This window comes from Pygocentrus nattereri, chromosome 1, assembly GCF_015220715.1.
Source record: "Pygocentrus nattereri isolate fPygNat1 chromosome 1, fPygNat1.pri, whole genome shotgun sequence".
Lineage (NCBI taxonomy): Eukaryota > Metazoa > Chordata > Actinopteri > Characiformes > Serrasalmidae > Pygocentrus > Pygocentrus nattereri.
In genome coordinates, this window is record NC_051211.1 from 28,366,309 (window position 1) to 28,384,334 (window position 18,026).

Below are 18,026 nucleotides of genomic sequence, written 5' to 3' on the forward strand. Positions count from 1 at the left end.
AGTTGCATCAGCAAGGACAGGAGCGAGCCTTGCTGTCTAATAAAGCGCACTTCTCGTGCTGGAGTCATGGCTTTCTCTGTGTCTAACCCTATGCTTACCCCATTATGTTAACATAACTCTGTTGGCTATATGTTGGTTATAAAAAAGCCAAAGGAAATCTTTTAGCTATTGTGGGTTAAATCGGTAGATTTTTGTGTTCGTTTAGAAGGAGGATGCTAGTCAACTCTGCTAGCACTAACACTAGTTAACTTCACTCATCACAATTAGCCTAGCTAGAGAAACAACTGCACTAGCTCAGGTGCTTCTTTGAGCATTCGCTCATGACTATACGTTCTTGATAATGTGCACTTGATATTCAAGAGTTTTATTGTGATATGCACAGCAGAAACAGGCAGTTACACTGTACAATGAAATTCTTATTTTACTGTTTCTCCATTCACCACATATAATCTTAATATAATCTTAGAATAAAAAAAGAAAAAGAGGGAAAAGAGAAAGTATAAGAACACCCAGAGCAATAGTCAAATAATAGTAAAAAGTAGTTATGTGCAAAGTTGAAAGGAAATTAAAGTTACACGTACGTATATACAAGTATGTAGAGCAGCTGTTCATAAAGCGCATGCTGCAAGCAATAGATGTAAACAGTAGTGTTCTGACAGCAGCAGTGCAGCGTATGTAAGATGCAAATATTGCTTAAATATCAAGACTTCAAAAAAAAGAGACCTTGCTGCCACTGGTATAAAGTTTCATTATTAGCTTGATGACATTAAAAACATGAAAGACCAGATAAGATCCTCATTATTATCCTGATGTGGATGCCAAGGAATTTGAAGGCCTTCACCCTCTCCACCTCTGTCTCACCTGTGTACAGGGGTGTGTGCAGCTCCCACTTTTTCCTTGGATCAACAATCATTTCATTGGTCTTGTCTGCATTCAAGGAAAAATAGTTATGACACCAGGCCACCAGCTCAGCCACCTCCTTCCTTTACGCCGTCTCATCCCCACCAGTGATCAGTCCAATGACTGTAGTATCATCAGCAAACTTGATGATGCTGGTGTTGTTCTGGGAGGCCATGCAGTCATGCGGGAAGAGCGTGTACAGAAGAGGGCTCAGCACACAGCCCTGGGGGACCCCTGTGCTCACTGTTCTTGTGCTGGGTGTGCGGCTGCCGACTGACTGACTGGGGTCTGTCTGTTAGAAAGTTCAGCACCCAGTTACAGAGGGTGGGTGTCAGTCCGAGGGTGAGGAGCTTTTCTGAGAATTTGTGTGGGATGACCGTGTTAAATGCTGAACTGTAGTCGACGAAGAACATTCTGACATGAGTGTTCTTGCCCTCCAGGTGTGTGAGGGCTGTGTGAAGGGCAGTGTTGACTGCGTCATCTGTGGACCAGTTCTGACGGTATGCAAACTGGAGAGGATCTATAGTGTTCAGAATGGATATGAATAATGACTATTCTCTCAGGACTTCATCGCAATTGGGGTGAGTGCAACAGAGTGATAGTCATTTAGGCAGGTCACAACACTTTTCTTTGGGAGGGGCACGATGGCGGTGGTCTTGAAGCAGGATGGCACAAAAGCTTGCGTGAGGGACAGATTGAATATGTCCACAAAACACGTTAGCCAGTTCTGATGAGCAAACACTTAGTGCACGCCTGGGGTATTGTCTGGGCCAGTGTAGCTCTCCGTGGGTTTATTCTCTTCAACGTCCTGCACACATCAACTGATGGCACGGTGAGTGATGTGTTCTGTGATCTCCTTGGCCACAGCATCTCTCAATCAGCCAGGGTTGAGGGCCTCGAAGCGAGCATAGAACTCATTCAGATCATCAGGTAGTGTAGTGTGGCTGGTTGTGACCACCCTGTCTGTTGGTAGTTGGTGATATGCTGCAGTCCTCGCCACACACGCCGGGAGCCAGCGTGTAGGTGTAGTAGCCCTCCAGCTTGTACTGTCTCTTGGCCTCTCTGATAGATCTACACAGATCATATCTGGACCTTTCATAATCTTCAAAGTTGCCTGAGAGAAATGCAGCATGGCAAGCATGTAGCATGAACCGAACTTCACCATTTATCCAAGGTTTCTGGTTGTGGTATTTTCTGCAGCACTTTGTAGGACTAATGCTTTTAATGCAGCTGCTGATGTATCCGTTATCCCAGAAGTGTGGTCCTCTAGATCAACAGTACAGCCCTCTCTAACAACAGCAGTTCTGAACACATCCCAGTCTGTACTGTGAAAGCAATCCTAAAGCACTAGGTCAGTTTCTTCATTCATCACTTTCATAGTCTTACTCCCTGGATGTACTTGCTTGAGGAGTTGTCTGTATGCTGGGTAGAAGAATACGGAGATGTGATCGGACTGTCCGAAGTGCGGCCGAGGCACAGCCCTATAGGCCCCCCTCACGTTGCTGTAGACTTGGTCGAATATGTTGCTCTCCTTCATCAGAAAGCTCACGTGCTGATGATACATGGGAAGGACAGTCCACAGGTCGCAGTGGTTGAAGTCGCCGGCAATACGATGTCTGGGTGCGCAGTCTCTTGTTTACTAATGGTGTCATGCAGCAGCCCTAGCGCCATGGCTGAGTTTGCACGTGGCGGGATGCAAACAGCCAGAATATACACAGCGCTGAACTCTCTAGGCAGATAGAAGGGTCGGCACTTCACCATCCGCAGTTCTAAGTCAGTTGAACAATGTTTTTCAACAGTCTTTACATTGGAACACCACCTGTTGTTCACATAGATGCAGACACAGCTGCCTTTGCACTTTCCCGACGCTGCCGTGTGGTCCCTGCAGTGGTCGGAATGCGTTTCTAACTGGATCGCTGAGTTTGGTGTGCTGTCTGAGAGCCAGGTTTCCATGAGAATAAGAGCACAGCACTCTCTGATCTCACGCAGAGTTGGTATTCTGGTTCACAGCTCATCCAGCTTGTTTTCTAGGGGACGAACATTAGCTTGCAACAAGCTAGGTATCAGTGGCCACGTAGCCCTAGCCTTTATCCTAGCATGTAGCCCACCTCTCTTGGCCTGCTTTGGCCGCTCTGTTCGTCGGCTGCGCCGCTCACCCGAGGCCGATGCTGCTAGAGTATGAGCGTAAAAGAAAGTTGAAGTCCGAAAGGCTAAAGGTAAGTTCATGACGAACTTTACCAATCTCCAGGAGCACTCCTCTACTGTGACTGACTGTAGGAGGAATACACAAAAACGTCTGCCATGGTGGGCAACATCTTGGCAACAAGCTAGCACCAAGGCTTTAATGTGCCAAACAAAGTTTACTGGATGTTAGGCAGCGTACTGTCTCTTGTAGCAGCACTTCAATTAGTACGTAGGCAACTTTTGTTTCTCTCACTGCTTAAGCAGATTTGCAGCATTTTCCTAAAGATATCTAAATCAGGCAGTTAGCCTGGGTTGCCATATTGCCAGACCCTAGCGCAGCAAACTGCTCTGCAAGTAAACTCTTTCATGCTCCTGCTACATAAAAGTCTACTACAAAACTCACTTCTGCACATTTTAATGCAAAGCTACAATTTGTTTGCTGAGATTAACATATTAACATGGGGGGGGGGGGGGGGGGGGGGAACTAAATATTTTAACAAACATATGGCACAATGACCTCTAGTTACAATTAATACTGATAAGGGGTCTCAACAGAAGATGTCTACTAAATTGGTCTTTTGACTTGCAAGTAACAGATCTTTAACTCCTCTTCTTCTTCTTCTTCTTTCGGCTGCTCCCTTTAGGGGTCACCACAGCAGATCATCTGCCTCCATCTTGCCCTATCCATTGCCTCCTCTACTTTCACACCAACCATCTCCATGTCCACCTTAACTACATCCATAAACCTTCTCTGGGGTCTACCTCTTCTCCTTCTACTCGGCAGCTCCATCTTCAACATTCTTTGCCCAATATATCCACTATTCCTCCTCAACACATGTCCAAACCGTCTCAACCTGGCCTCTCTGGCTTTATCTCCAAACTGCTCCACCTTCACTGTCCCTCTGATCTGCTCATTTCTAATCTTGTCCAGCCTTGTCACTCCCAACAAAAATCTCAGCATCTTCATCTCCGCCACCTCCAGCTCAGCCTCCTATCTTTGAGACAGAGCCACAGTCTCCAAACCATACATCATAGCAGGACGCACTACTGTCTTGTAAACCTTCCCTTTCACTCTTGCTGCTATCCTTCTGTCACACATCAGTCCTGACACCCGTCTCCACCCACTCCAACCTGCCTGCACCCTATTCTTCACCTCTTTTCTACACTGTCCATTGCACTGGATGGTTGATCCAAGATATTTGAAGTCATCTACCTTTATGACCTCTACTCCTTGCATCTTCACCTTTCCACCTGCCTCCCTCTCATTCACACACACATGTATTCCGTCTTGTCTCTACTGACCTTCATTCCTCTCCTCTCCAGTGCAAACCTCCACCTCTCCAGATTCTCTTCCACCTGCTCTCTACTCTCACCACAGATTACAATGTCATCTGCAAACATCATGGTCCATGGAGCCTCCTGCCTGACCTCATCTGTCAACCTTTCCATCACCATTGCAAACAAGAAGGGGCTCAAACCTGATCCCTGATGTAACCCTACCTTCACCTTGAAACCATTTGTCACTCCAACTGCACACCTCACCACTGTCTCACTATCCTCATGCATGTCCTGCACCACCCTAACATACTTTTCAGCTACACCTGACTTCGTCATACAGTACCACAGTTCCTCTCTTGGCACCCTATCATATGCCTTCTCTAGATCCACAAAGACACAATGTAGCTCCTTCTGACCTCCTCTGTACTTCTCTACCAACACTCTCAACACAAAAATTGAACCTCTCACCTTAGCCTTGCTTCAACAACTCTTTCCCATACCTTCATGGTGTGGCTCATCAACTTTACACCTCTAAGTAAAAGATCTTTAACAAACATGCAAAATCCCAGGAGAGCAGCACAGTTTTTGTATGACTTGCATTTGCACAGTTGTTGAAGTCAATGAACAATATTATTCTAGAAAAGCTAGTTGTTTTCCTGTACTTTATTTTCAGAGCCACGTACCAGATTTTTTTTCCATTTTCCTGTTACAAATCCCTCAAACTCTCCTAGTGAGCTATGCCTTTATTTCATAACCCGTCACAAATTTCACTTCATGGGTATAGGTCTAAAGTGATACAATTTATTGAACACATCTCAACGTTTCATACACTATACACTATATGGACAAAAGTATTGGGACACCTATACATTACACCTACAGGAGCTTTTTTGACATTACATTATAATTCATAAGCATTAATATGGATGTGATCCCATCTTTGCAGCTATAACAGCTTCTACTCTTCTGGGAAGCTTTCTACAAGATTTTGGAGTGTGTCTGTGGGAATTTTTGACCATTCATCCAGAAGAACGTTTGTGAGCTCAGAGACTGATGTTAAACGAGAGGGCCTGGCTCACAATCTCCGTTCTAGTTCATCCCAAAGGTTTTTGATGGAGTTGAGGTCAGGGCTCTGTGCAGGCCAGCCAAGTTCTTCTACTCCAAACTCACCCAACCATGACTTTCTGCACCTTGCTTTGTGCACAGGGGACAGTCATGCTGGAATAGGAAAGGGCCTTCCCTACACTGTTCTTACAAAGATGAAAACATAAAATTGTCCAAAATGGTGTGCATTAAGATTTCTCTTCACTGCAACAAGGGGCCGAGCCCAACCCCTGGAAAAAAACAACCCCACAGCATTATCCATCCTCCACCTAACTTTACAAATGGCACAATGCAGTCAGGCAGGTAACGTTCTCCTCCTCCTCCTCCATGCAGTTCCTTGGCTAAGGTTGCTTCCAGAGACAATTTGGAACTATTTAGTGAGTGAAAGACAGTGACTGTGTGAAATTCATCAGGTAGCTTCATCTTCAGATCTAGCTGTAAGAAGCTGAACCTATGACTTTACATCCAGGTGCATGGAGCTGGCCCAGATATAGACTACAGCTGTGGTTCTTATTCCTGGTCCTCGAGTACCACTGCCCTTCATGCTTTAGTGTTTTTCTTTTGTTCTGCACTAAACAGCCAGGTCACTTCTGGAACGATCTTGTTAACTGGTTTATTAGTTACATTAAGGTCTGTAGCCTAGTAATGGTTTATTTTCGATAGACTGAAAAATCCATTACTATTTTAGTAACTTGTTTGACTTACTATTTATACATTTAAAACACATTGAGAGGACTGGGGCTGCAAAGTAGCTTAAGCTAGATGCCCTATGTTGCATTTTATGTTACAATGGTCATCTGTATTGTCCCTGTCAAATAAACAAATAAAATAAATAGGAAAAAAACGGCAAAAATAATAAATATTCAAGCAAATGTAAACCATGTTAAACTGTTAGAAACCTCACAACATGTAATTCCTGAAGGAGATCGACAGCGTCCCTCAATAACGGAAAATGGAGAAGAATAAAAACATATATTCTCTGGATTCTCCCTCGTCTCCTCTGATCATTCCGCGTGTTTTGATCAGGCAAAACCGAAAAGAGAAAATCATTCGTAGCGAAATGAAAAGAAAACAACTTTCCTGCTGTGTCCCAAATCTAGCTCTAAAGAAAATGAACAGCATGAAAGAGTGTAGACTTTACAGTCCACGCCTCTTTAACGGCAACTGGAGAACACCAACCAACTTAGCGTCGTGGGAAAACATAAAAGCCGTCTACACATAACGTCGTGCGCACGTAAGAGACCATCTAGGTATCCGGAATGTGGCTTGAGCTGGACAGCATGCATTCCCTCGACCCTGCAGCGAGCAGCCAGGAGCCGAGAGGCTAGCGTTGCTGCTTCTCGCTGTTCGTGATGGAACTTACCGATTTAAGACACTGTCCTCTGGAGCAAACCCCTCCCGGAGAAGTTGGCGGATTTTTAAGGGAGATATTACATGTAGTTTCTCTGCTTTATCGCGGTGCTCCAGGCGACTCTCACTACTCCCGGACGTTGCCATGTTTTGTGAAAATCCGCAGCGCAGTCCGCCTCGACTTTTTCGTATTTCAGAGAAATGCGTGCTGTGGAAGTGATCCCACTTCTTCTGCGGGCTGTGGCGGGTCCTAAACTAGATCCGCATACCGCCACCTATCGCGCTTCCTGCAACTGCCATGCTAATGAGTTTGTGGCTTTTTTTATTTCTATTATTTATTTTTATTTGTTTATTATTTATTATTTATATATTATTTATTATTATTTATAACTTTTTGATACAGAACAATATACCAAGATACAAACTCTCGTCGAGGACGTCGTGACTACAAGTTACTAGCTAGGCAGCGTAAAATATGATTACAAGAAAGAAAGAAAGAAAGAAAGAAAGAAAAATAAATAAAACAGAGTACAAAGGAGCAAAGCCATACAATGACAGATGAGAACAATAAGTTTCTAGAGATCTGGTGTGAGATGATTCTAGCATTTTCCCAGTTTTTTTTATCTACTTAATGAAGAATAATATGATTTAAATTCGTTCATAAAGCAGAGGAAGGAGAGCTTAATACCCCTCCACTTACTACAGTGAATGTGGTATTTTGCTAAAAGCACAATTACATTTATGGCATCAGAGAAATCTGAACTTAAGTTTTCCACATAAAATAAAATGGCTAGTTTGTGGCTTTGGATGGAGGACATGAGCAGAATTTAGCTAATAAACTCAGTAAATTAATTAGATAGACCTGATTCTTTCATTCAGTGGCCAATGATTTAAAACACTACATTTTTGAAAAGGCACAGAAGAATCATCAGCTAGCCTGATCAGCTAGGCTTTAATCATCTCTAAACACACTACCCAGTCCTTGTGCAGCTGGCAGACAATCATAATTCTTTTATAGCCATAATGTCATGTTTATTAAGTTCAGGTGGAGACTAGAGGCTAAAGAAAATGTATATAATCAAGAGCCCTGTAAATCTGAGCTGAATCTGTTAACACATCTGTACTGTCAGCTAACTAACTGGCTAATGATTATTTATTTGCCAGTGACAGAAATGCCATTTTTGATATGTATCAAAAAACAGATTGGACATCAAATATCAATGAGTACTGCAATCTCTGGGTTTGGGATAAGTCTAATTAAGATTTAAGTTCATTTTGCGGGAAGAATTATTATAGACACACTTTCTGAATAACCCTTGAGCAGAAAAGGGATCAGCTAGTTAACATTTTGAACAATTCTGATGTAAGAATTTATCCCTGTCAATGAATTATTTTAAATTCTGAATTGCAGCAGCAATGTCCTTTGGTGTGCCTGGAGGGGTCACAAAGATTCCCAATCAGAATTAATATCTTTCAAAGAACAGAAGAAAACAAGGCCCTTTGGTCACAGCATATACAAATACACAGATTCAAGTAAATGCCAGCATAATTAGCTATGTCCTCAGAATCACCGGTAATGCACCACTGATTTCCAGCTGATGAACTGAATTCTTTTCTATACACCTAAGAAAGTATGCAGAGTTTTGTTCACTTTCCTCTATCCAGCTTTTCTTATATCTAATGAAAGCACTCTTAGGCTGACATTCACAAAGAATCATGTGATGATATCCACAAAATATCATAGCAATTTACTTTTTATCTGAGAGCCTGTCAGAAGGCTTATTGTACATGGAGGTAATTTGAAATGTTATACTTAATTTGTCTATATAATGCATTAATCCGCTTAGTCATTTTTTATTATCACTGCTAAATTTTCTTGGGTATCTCCTTATTTCAAAATGTAAAAGCACCAAGTTAACACAGATGTTTTTAAACTTGAACAGCCTCATTATTCAGAAGAGACCTATTAAGCTTTTAGTATAAGGAGTGGGAATAAAAGGACAGAGTATTAAAAAGAGAACTGCTTTGTTGATACCTTAATAGTCTGTTAGAAGAGTGTCAAGAGCATTAACAGACGTGTCTCTAGGTATGGAGACAATTTAAGACAACAACTAATAAGTTTGGACTGGATTGTCTTGACATACTCTTGTTATACCATTACTCTCTAAGTGATCATTTCCAAATATGAACATAATCATATCTTCTCCTGAGCTTTTTGCAGCTGATACAAGACCTGGTGTCACCTTTAAAAGGCCTTCTATTAATTGAATTTAAGCTAAGGCAGTATTAAAACCACAAAGTTGAGGGAAAATTGGCCACCTAGTAACAATGACAAAGATATAGTTGTACACAATTCCACATTTTTAGCTATTGGTTAATTAAATGTCTTTTTTCAAAATAAAAGTGATGTGCCATTCTCACCATAGACCAAAGCAAATAACACAACACAATTAATCAGACCTGTATAGACACAGTGGTTATGGAGCTATTGACTTTTGTTTTGTCTGATGGAATCTCTTGTTTATTGGGAACAATAAAATGCTTTTAAAAGCACAGAAATTATTTGGAGGACCACGAATGCAAAGATTTAGGCATGGTCTAGACACGTATGCAATTTATTCAGATTGGAAATCTAACACAAAAAGAGGGGTACATTAAATGTCACCCAAACCGCAAAGTAAAAGGTGTGCATCACTTTCTGTGGTCATACTGTCGTGAATATGGACCCTTTTTATGGACCCCACAGGACCCTTTTCCACTTCCCCTCAGTCCATTTTAAATGAGCTTGGGCCCAGAGAAAGTGTCAGCATTCCTGGATCCTGCTTATACACGCTTTCTTCTTTGCATTTAAGAGTTTCATGGGCATTTGTGGACGCATTGCTGAACTGTTTTCATAGACAGTGATTTTCAGATGTGTTTCTGAGCCCATGCAGTGATTTCTACTAGAGAGATTTCTCCAGATTCTCTGAATCGTTCAATGTACTGTAGATGATGAAAAGCAATCATGTTACTGACCTGTTGCCAGTTAACCACCAGGAGTGTTTAAATGAGTTTAAATGATTTGTATATCATTGCATTTACTGTTTATTTACATTTTTCACTGCATCTCAACTTTATTGGAAATGGGGATGTATTATATGAATATAAAAATCGTGACTACGCTGTGGCAGCTGGTAAAATTAGCTAAATTTCTCCCTCTTTCCTATGACAGATTTGTAAAATGTTCTACTGTTGGAAAGTGTTTGTCACGTTCTGACCATAAAGTATAGTTGACAATCAGTCTAGTCTATGGATATGAATGAAAAAGATTGTTTCTGTAGGGCCTCTCAGCTGAGGTATAACACACTGTTGTTAAACTTTCCCCCAGAAACAAATCAGATTTTTTTTTCTTTGTAGATTGATTGCTACATAAAGATTGTAAGATAGTTCAGAACTATAGAACTATACAGAACTAAAACTCATACAATGCATCAGTTCTATATATCAAAAAACAGCACCCCAGCATGTCAACCATGTCAGACACAATGGTATACACAAAGAGTAGTGCAACTACACATGAAAAGAATTTTCAAAGTACTTACAAATGTAATAATAAAACATTATATTTGAAGATGATTAGAGTATAGGATTCCAATTAAAACTAGACTGCTAGTTTTAATTGAATTTAGAAACCCAAACGGCTGAACTGAACAAAGTTTAGGGGAAAGACAGCAAGATGATTTGGAATATATAAAGTTGAAATGGACTATTTTTCTGTTCACCTCAAATAGTGCAGTGGTCAGGCACTGGTTTTGCATCTGATTCAGTTCCCCCTCAAATTTACATTCCTCTTCACAAATTAAGTTTGTTTTCCATAGTTCCAGTGATGCTTGCCATCGATTTGTGTTCAGTGAATACACGTATGGAGTTAAATCAGTCTCACCAGAACCTGAACCTGAATTTGTGATGCTGAAGCTGAATTCATGATGCTTGAAAAAAAAAGTGTGACACCTGTTACTGAAAATTTTCAGTGTGAAATATTAAATGTTGTGATATTCAAGTGTTGAAATTTTACACGCACACACACGCACATTTTTTAAGCCACTTATCCTTCTGGGTTGCAGGGCGAGCTGGAGCCTATCCCACCAGCCATTGGGTGTAAGGCAGGAAACACCTGGGACGGGTTGTTTTGAAATTTCAGTTTAAAAAAATTAGTAAGCAAAATTTCAGGTAATAAATATTCAGATAATTGAAATTCAGGTTGTAAAATGGAAATTTGTAAAAATTCTGGTTTTAAAAGTTCAGGTCGTGGAAATTCAGGGAAATATCTAATGTACTTGGGAAGAGCAAACAAGCAGTTTTAATTGAACAAACTCTCTGAGGGCTTCTTTGTCACCAAGTACACGCCGAAGGAGGACCATGTTAGAAGGGCACACCAGTGGAACGTTACTAATTCTAAATTGCTTATTCTTCTTCCTCTTGTCATAAACTCACATCAGTTACTTTTGTTTATTGTTTTATTGTTAGTTTGTACAGAGATAAGCTGATGCTTGATTTCATACAATGTACACTAGGTGAAGCACCAGCTATGATCATTCAAATAAATTCATGTGCAAGTAGACTAAATTTGTGAGGAGGAGTGTTTGTGCATGCAAGCTGACCTGCCTTGCAGCACAATAGAAAACTTGGAGAACAGCGAAAGTTCTACCAGATATTTAAATAACCTCATTTTTAACAAACCAAAATATGTCACGTGAGTGATTACAAAAGTTGACAAAAGTGATTATTTTTCATTTCATTTTTAAACTGAAAAGTGAATATAAGTGGAGAGAGATGGAAGAAAGGTTAATTAACTGAGAAGTAAGATAAGAGCTTGCCAATATGATTGTATTTATCAACGTTGTGATAAATCTTTTCACAATATACTTTTTTTTGTATACTGTCTATCATCAATACTTAAAAAACTCCCAATTGCATGTTTGATTACAAAGAGAGTACAATTAGTCTTGTTTCATTGGATTTAGGGCAGTTGAGTATGTGAGATGTTGTTTACAAATCATTGGGTTCATAGCTTTTGATAGTAATTTTTTAATATGCCACACTTTCTCAACGTGTCTTGTGACGTTGTTTCATGAAAATGTTTTGAAGTATTGGGACATTACATTTTAAAATAATAGCTAAACAATATTTATTTTACCTTTTAAAAAGTTGTATGTGACCAATAAGGCAATGTAAATGGGACAGTGTCTATAGTTTACTTACTTATTTACTTACCACCTGCTCTATTGACCAATATATCCCCTCAGAATAAAGACGCCTTACCTATAAACAGCTCCTTACTACACCATCTGGTATTTCAAAAAGCAGGATTTCTTCTTTAGCCTGTTAACCTAGAACAAAAACAAGCCTGTCCAGTAGGAATCCTGCTTCAGATGACATATAAACGGGATTAAAATTGCTGTCATTCCTGTAGTTCAGGTAAATTTATTGCAATTTGGCGCTTGTACTTATCATTAGATTCTTATTTAAACTCAAATGTTTATATTAAAATATAAAATATAGATATACATCAATCAGACATAACATTATGACCATCTCCTTGTTTCTACGCTATACAGACGCACTTTGTAGTTCTACAGTTACAGACTGTAGTCCATCTGTTTCTCTGCATACTTGGTTAGGACCCTCACAAAGCAGGTACTATTTAGGTGGTGGATCATTCTCAGCACTGCAGTAACACTGACATGGTGGTGGTGTGTTGGTGTGTATTGTGTTGGTATGAGTGGATCAGACACAGCAGTGCTGGAGTTTTTAAACACTCACTGTCCACTCTATTTGACATTCCTACCTTGTCGGTCCACCTTGTAGATGTAAAGTCAGAGGCGACAGCTCATCTGCTGCTGCACAGTTTGTGGTGGTCATCCTTTAGTCCTTCATCATTGGTCACAGGATGCTGCCCACAGGACACTGTTGGCTGGACATTTTTGGTTGGTGGACTATTCTCAGTCCAGCAGTGACACTGAGGTGTCTACAAACTCCAGTAGCACTGCTGTGTCTGATCCACTCAGACCAGCGCAACACACACTAACACACCACCACCACATCAGCGTTACTGCAGTGCTGAGAATGATCCACCACCCAAATAGTCCATGCTCTGTGAGGGTCCATGGAGGTCCTGAACACTGAAGAACAGGGTAAAAGGGGGCTAACAAATATACAGAGAAGCAGACTGGCTACAGTCTAATTGTAGAACTACAAAGTGCACCTAACCTATAGAGTAAGTGGAGCTGATAAAATGGACAATAAGCGTAGAAACAAGGAGGTGGTCAAAATGTTATGCCTGATTGGTGTATATAAAATATACACAAAATATAGGTGAAATAAAATATTTTGCTAGCACAGTTGGTTAGAAATTTTGCTCAAGTCAAATTCTGCCTGTTGGTGTGATATAAACCATAGACCTTTACTGACTCATGCGTTCATGTTTTGGATAGACTGAAGCTCTTATGTCAACCCACTGGGATCATCATATTCACTTCTTAAAGAGTAATGACACCATTACTATCTAAAGTTAATTTAAAATGACACAAAAACAAATACAGGTTCTGAGAGCAGTACTATCATGTATGAGTACATGTGATGTGTTATGATATTTAGATTTCCTAAATTCTGCAATATTAGATTTGAGCGGTAAGAATTAGGGAACAATGTTTGGTACTCTATTTATCATTTCATTTCTGGTGCACATTTTTTCTTGACAGGGTCATCATGCTGACGTATTGCACTCTGAATGACACCTAGTATCTCTACTTACATCGTGTGAGCGACAAGGGACTGCAGTCATTGTTGAACAGAGCTCCAGGAAGGATAGTGGCAGATTCTATGTCTAGGCTTTATACCCATGTAATTTAGTGTTAATTGTGTTGTGGTGTATTTTTTTACAAACTTAGGAGTAGTTGTTTGTATGGTTACGGTTCCTATAGAAATGGTTTATATGAAATATATGTGCAGGTAAAATGCCTATATTTGTGTTGTAGACATCATGACTGATTCCAATCATCATCACTTTAAAGAAATCTGAGCTGACAATTTTTTCTACAAGTAACCATTTCACACCAAACCATATGAATGATTTTTATCTCAACTATTTACAAACGCAGAAAATCGGTGGAATTCCCTTTTATTATAAGAATTTGCTAGAATGAGGGTCAGGTAGTAAACTGATGTGCAGATTAACAATTAACACAGAAGGGTGTAGTACATGTAATACTCACCTGTGCCTAGCCTTCACATATAGTTATCTAAGTTATCTTATTGATTTCTCTCGAAAAACAGCACAAAAAAAAAAAAAGAGAACAAAAAATCAAAACTTTTTTCCCCCACTTTGGTATATTAATTGTATTTTCTATGTAAATACTGTATGATCACTTACCAATTGCTGCCACTGAGTGCTAGATAGCTAGTTAGCTAACGTTAATGAGTGTGATTGCCAATGAGCGAGCTGGAAAGAGATGGAACTCTGAAAAAAACAACAAAAAAGAAAATTTCCTTTTCCTATATCAATAGCTTAGTCAACATGAAGCAAAAGTAGCTCACTGCATTCATTTGTCTACACAGTAAATTAAAATGTAAATGATCTATTCTCTTTAGTTGAGCTGTAGTATTCTGTGGTTTTAACTTACCAAGCACAAATAGTTTTCTAAACTTACCTGAAAAACTCACCCACTTCTAGCCCACCTGTGTTGTGGCTATGTGTGTGAATCTGTTTTAGTGTGCTCACTAAGCTAATGTTAGCCTCTGGTGCTAATGGGGTAATGGAACCAAAGTAGCTCTGATAATGGCAATAACATTAAAGTCTTCAAACTTGCACAAGTCAAACTTCAGTAAACTGGAGTCAAATCTGTTATGAAGTGTGTAAAGTTGTAGCATGCTAAGCTACTGCTATTAGGAAAGCGACACACATCGTATTTAACACTATTGTCAGAGCCATTTCCTTCCATTTTGCTCAAGTGCACCATATTAACCCATTCATTTTGGACTCGCTCAGGAGCTCCCCCTAGCATTTGAGAAGCCCGGGAGACATTACAGAGTGGTAAGTCTCTCTACAATTTCTCTGGCGGTGCCTGTATGCTGAACATTTGTATAACTATGATAGTTCTGCCTATGAGAGAACGATGTCTAGTGAAGCTTTTTTTTTTTTAGTCGTTTTTATTTTTTATTAACAAAATCCTGGAGAGTGAGAGGATGCCTGATGAGTGGAGAAGCAGCGTACTGTTCCCCATTTTTAAGAACAAGGGTGATGTGCAGAGCTGCAGTAACTACAGAGGTATAAAGTTGATGAGCCACACCATGAAGGTATGGGAAAGAGTTGTTGAAGCAAGCTTAGGCGAGAGGTCCAGATCAGTGAGCAGCAGTTTGGTTTCATGCCGAGAAAGAGTACCACAGAGTGTTGGTAGAGAAGTACAGAGAAGGTCAGAAGGAGCTACATTGTGTCTTTGTGGATCTAGAGAAGGCATATGATAGGGTGCCAAGAGAGGAACTGTGGTACTGTATGAGGAAGTCAGGTGTAGCTGAAAAGTATGTTCGGGTGGTGCAGGACATGTATGAGGATAGTGAGACAGTGGTGAGGTGTGCAGTTGGAGTGACAAATGGTTTCAAGGTGAAGGTAGGGTTACATCAGGGATCAGCTTTGAGCCCCTTCTTGTTTGCAATGGTGATGGAAAGGTTGACAGACGAGGTCAGGCAGGAGGCTCCATGGACCATGATGTTTGCAGATGACATTGTAATCTGTGGTGAGAGTAGAGAGCAGGTGGAAGAGAATCTGGAGAGGTGGAGGTTTGCACTGGAGAGGAGAGGAATGAAGGTCAGTAGAGACAAGACGGAATACATGTGTGTGAATGAGAGGGAGGCAGATGGAAAGGTGAAGATGCAAGGAGTAGAGGTTGTAAAGGTGGATGACTTCAAATATCTTGGGTCAACCATCCAGAGCAATGGACAGTGTAGAAAAGAGGTGAAGAATAGGGTGCAGGCAGGATGGAGTGGGTGGAGACGGGTATCAGGGCTGATGTGTGACAGAAGGATAGCAGCAAGAGTGAAAGGGAAGGTTTACAAGACAGTAGTGCGTCCTGCTATGATGTATGGTTTGGAGACTGTGGCTCTGTCTAAAAGACAGGAGGCTGAGCTGGAGGTGGCGGAGATGAAGATGCTGAGATTTTCGTTGGAAGTGACAAGGCTGGACAAGATTAGAAATGAGCAGATCAGAGGGACAGTGAAGGTGGAGCAGTTTGGAGATAAAGCCAGACAGGCCAGGTTGAGATGGTTTGGACATGTGTTGAGGAGGAATAGGGGTTGGGTAGTGTAGTGGTTAACACCTCTGCCTTCTACACTGTAGACTGGGGTTCAATCCCCCACCAGGGCAAGCACCCTACACTATACCAATAAGAGTCCTTGGGCAAGACTCCTAACACCACCTTGGCCTACCTGTGTAAAAATTATCAAACGATCATTGTAAGTCACTCTGGATAAGAGCGTCAGCCAAATGCTGTAAATGAACAGTGGATATATTGGTCAAAGAATGTTGGAGATGGAGCTGCCGGGTAGAAGGAGAAGAGGTAGACCTCAGAGAAGGTTTATGGATGTAGTGAAGGTGGACATGGAGATGGTTGGTGTAAAAGTAGAGGAGGCAGTGGATAGGGCAAGATGGAGGCAGATGATCTGCTGTGGCGACCCCTAAAGGGAGCAGCTGAAAGAAGAAGAAGATTTTTATTTTTTATTAATTTTTTTTTTGTATTTTTATATTTTGTTTTTTTTTCTTTGTTTGTGTGTTGTAAATCTCCAGCACTGCAACTGATAGCTAGCTAAGTTAAATATCAATAAACGTGAAAGAAGACAAATGTGATTAAGCCAGAATGGAAATCACACAGGCAGCTTGCTGAATGCCGTGTTTAGCTCCAAGATGGCGTTAAATAAATGATTGAATCACCACATTTAACATAGGCTATAATAACAAGGAGTTAGAACAGTAAAATATAGCTCAATGCAGTTATTTTTATATGGGAAGCTAGTATATCTGTTTCAAGCATACAGAAATGAATTATGTCATTTTGAATGACATTTGAGGTGTATTTAGTGTTTTCAGTGATGCAAGTTTGGGGTCTTTTTGAAAAAGAAGCCTGATCCCCATTCCTCTGATGGTGCCCACAGAGAGCTAGCTCATTTACAGTGAGAAAATGAACGACTTGGACTAAGCTTTTAACATAGTGCCTGTTCTTTTCTATCTGGGTTTGACCCAGTAGTTGATGATACTTTCACCTGTCTCTACGTGACGCTGATATTCCTTTCATGCAGACAACTCTGATGTGAGGAATGCAAGAGGCATGTTAAAAAAAACGCAGTCTCATTCAAGTGCTCTCTTTCAATCAGTGTATCCATGTTTCATGAATATATTCTCTTGTTTGGAATTGGAAACACCAAATATGTAACAGGTAAAGCAAAAGCAAGCATCACACGAGGCAATATTCCAGCCATTTGTCGAGACTGGTACCAGCCGGCACTAGAGCTTCTCACAGTTTGTCCAAAGAGGCGCTTGGTATAACTACATATAATTGGCTGGGACAGGCTATGTTTAAGAAACTACTGAGGCCTGGACTTTGAAATCCTCATAGTTAGTTATGGCCAAGCTAACAGCAGCCAGCAGTCAACATTAGAGGGACCCTCTACCACGGCACATCACAATTCAATTCAATTACGATTCAGTGGGCTGCAATGCAATTATAAAAAGATTATCGATACTTAAAGCTTTTTTTCTATACAAGTTTTCTATTTTTTGACTGTGGGAGGACTTGGTACTTTCACATTGTAATGATCCATAATTACAGAGGGTGCAATAAAAGCTAGGTTATCGCTCATCTGCTTGTGTTTTTGTTATTTGTACATCACAGAGTGTCTGGGTGCTGCACTTGCAAGTACTGCATTTTGCGTTCCGTCAACATTACGTAATAAATTAAATATTTAGAAAATCGATATTTGACATCTGTGAATTGATTCAGAATCATCCATGCACTGCGATGTATCTAAGAATTGGTTTCCCCCCACCCCTAGTCCACATTTATTATGGGCCTCCAGACTCTATCACGTCTGTCACATGTGCTCAGTGTAAATCTCCTCTCATCTGTGAAGAAAATGGGGCGCCAGTGGCGGACCTGCCAATTCTGGTGTTCAATTCTGGTATG

General features: G+C 40.7%; 1 protein-coding gene across 1 annotated transcript in view; it reads right to left on the reverse strand.

The window, feature by feature from the left end:
- The window catches only part of zc3hc1 (zinc finger, C3HC-type containing 1), a 28,204-nt gene extending 21,143 nt beyond the window's left edge, over positions 1-7,061 (reverse strand). Inside the window, exon 1 of the mRNA XM_017710689.2 lies at positions 6,830-7,061. Coding sequence (XP_017566178.1) covers positions 6,830-6,963 — 134 coding nt within the window. The 5' untranslated portion in view covers positions 6,964-7,061. The remainder of the gene's footprint in view (positions 1-6,829) is intronic.
- Positions 7,062-18,026: the final 10,965 nt, after the last annotated feature.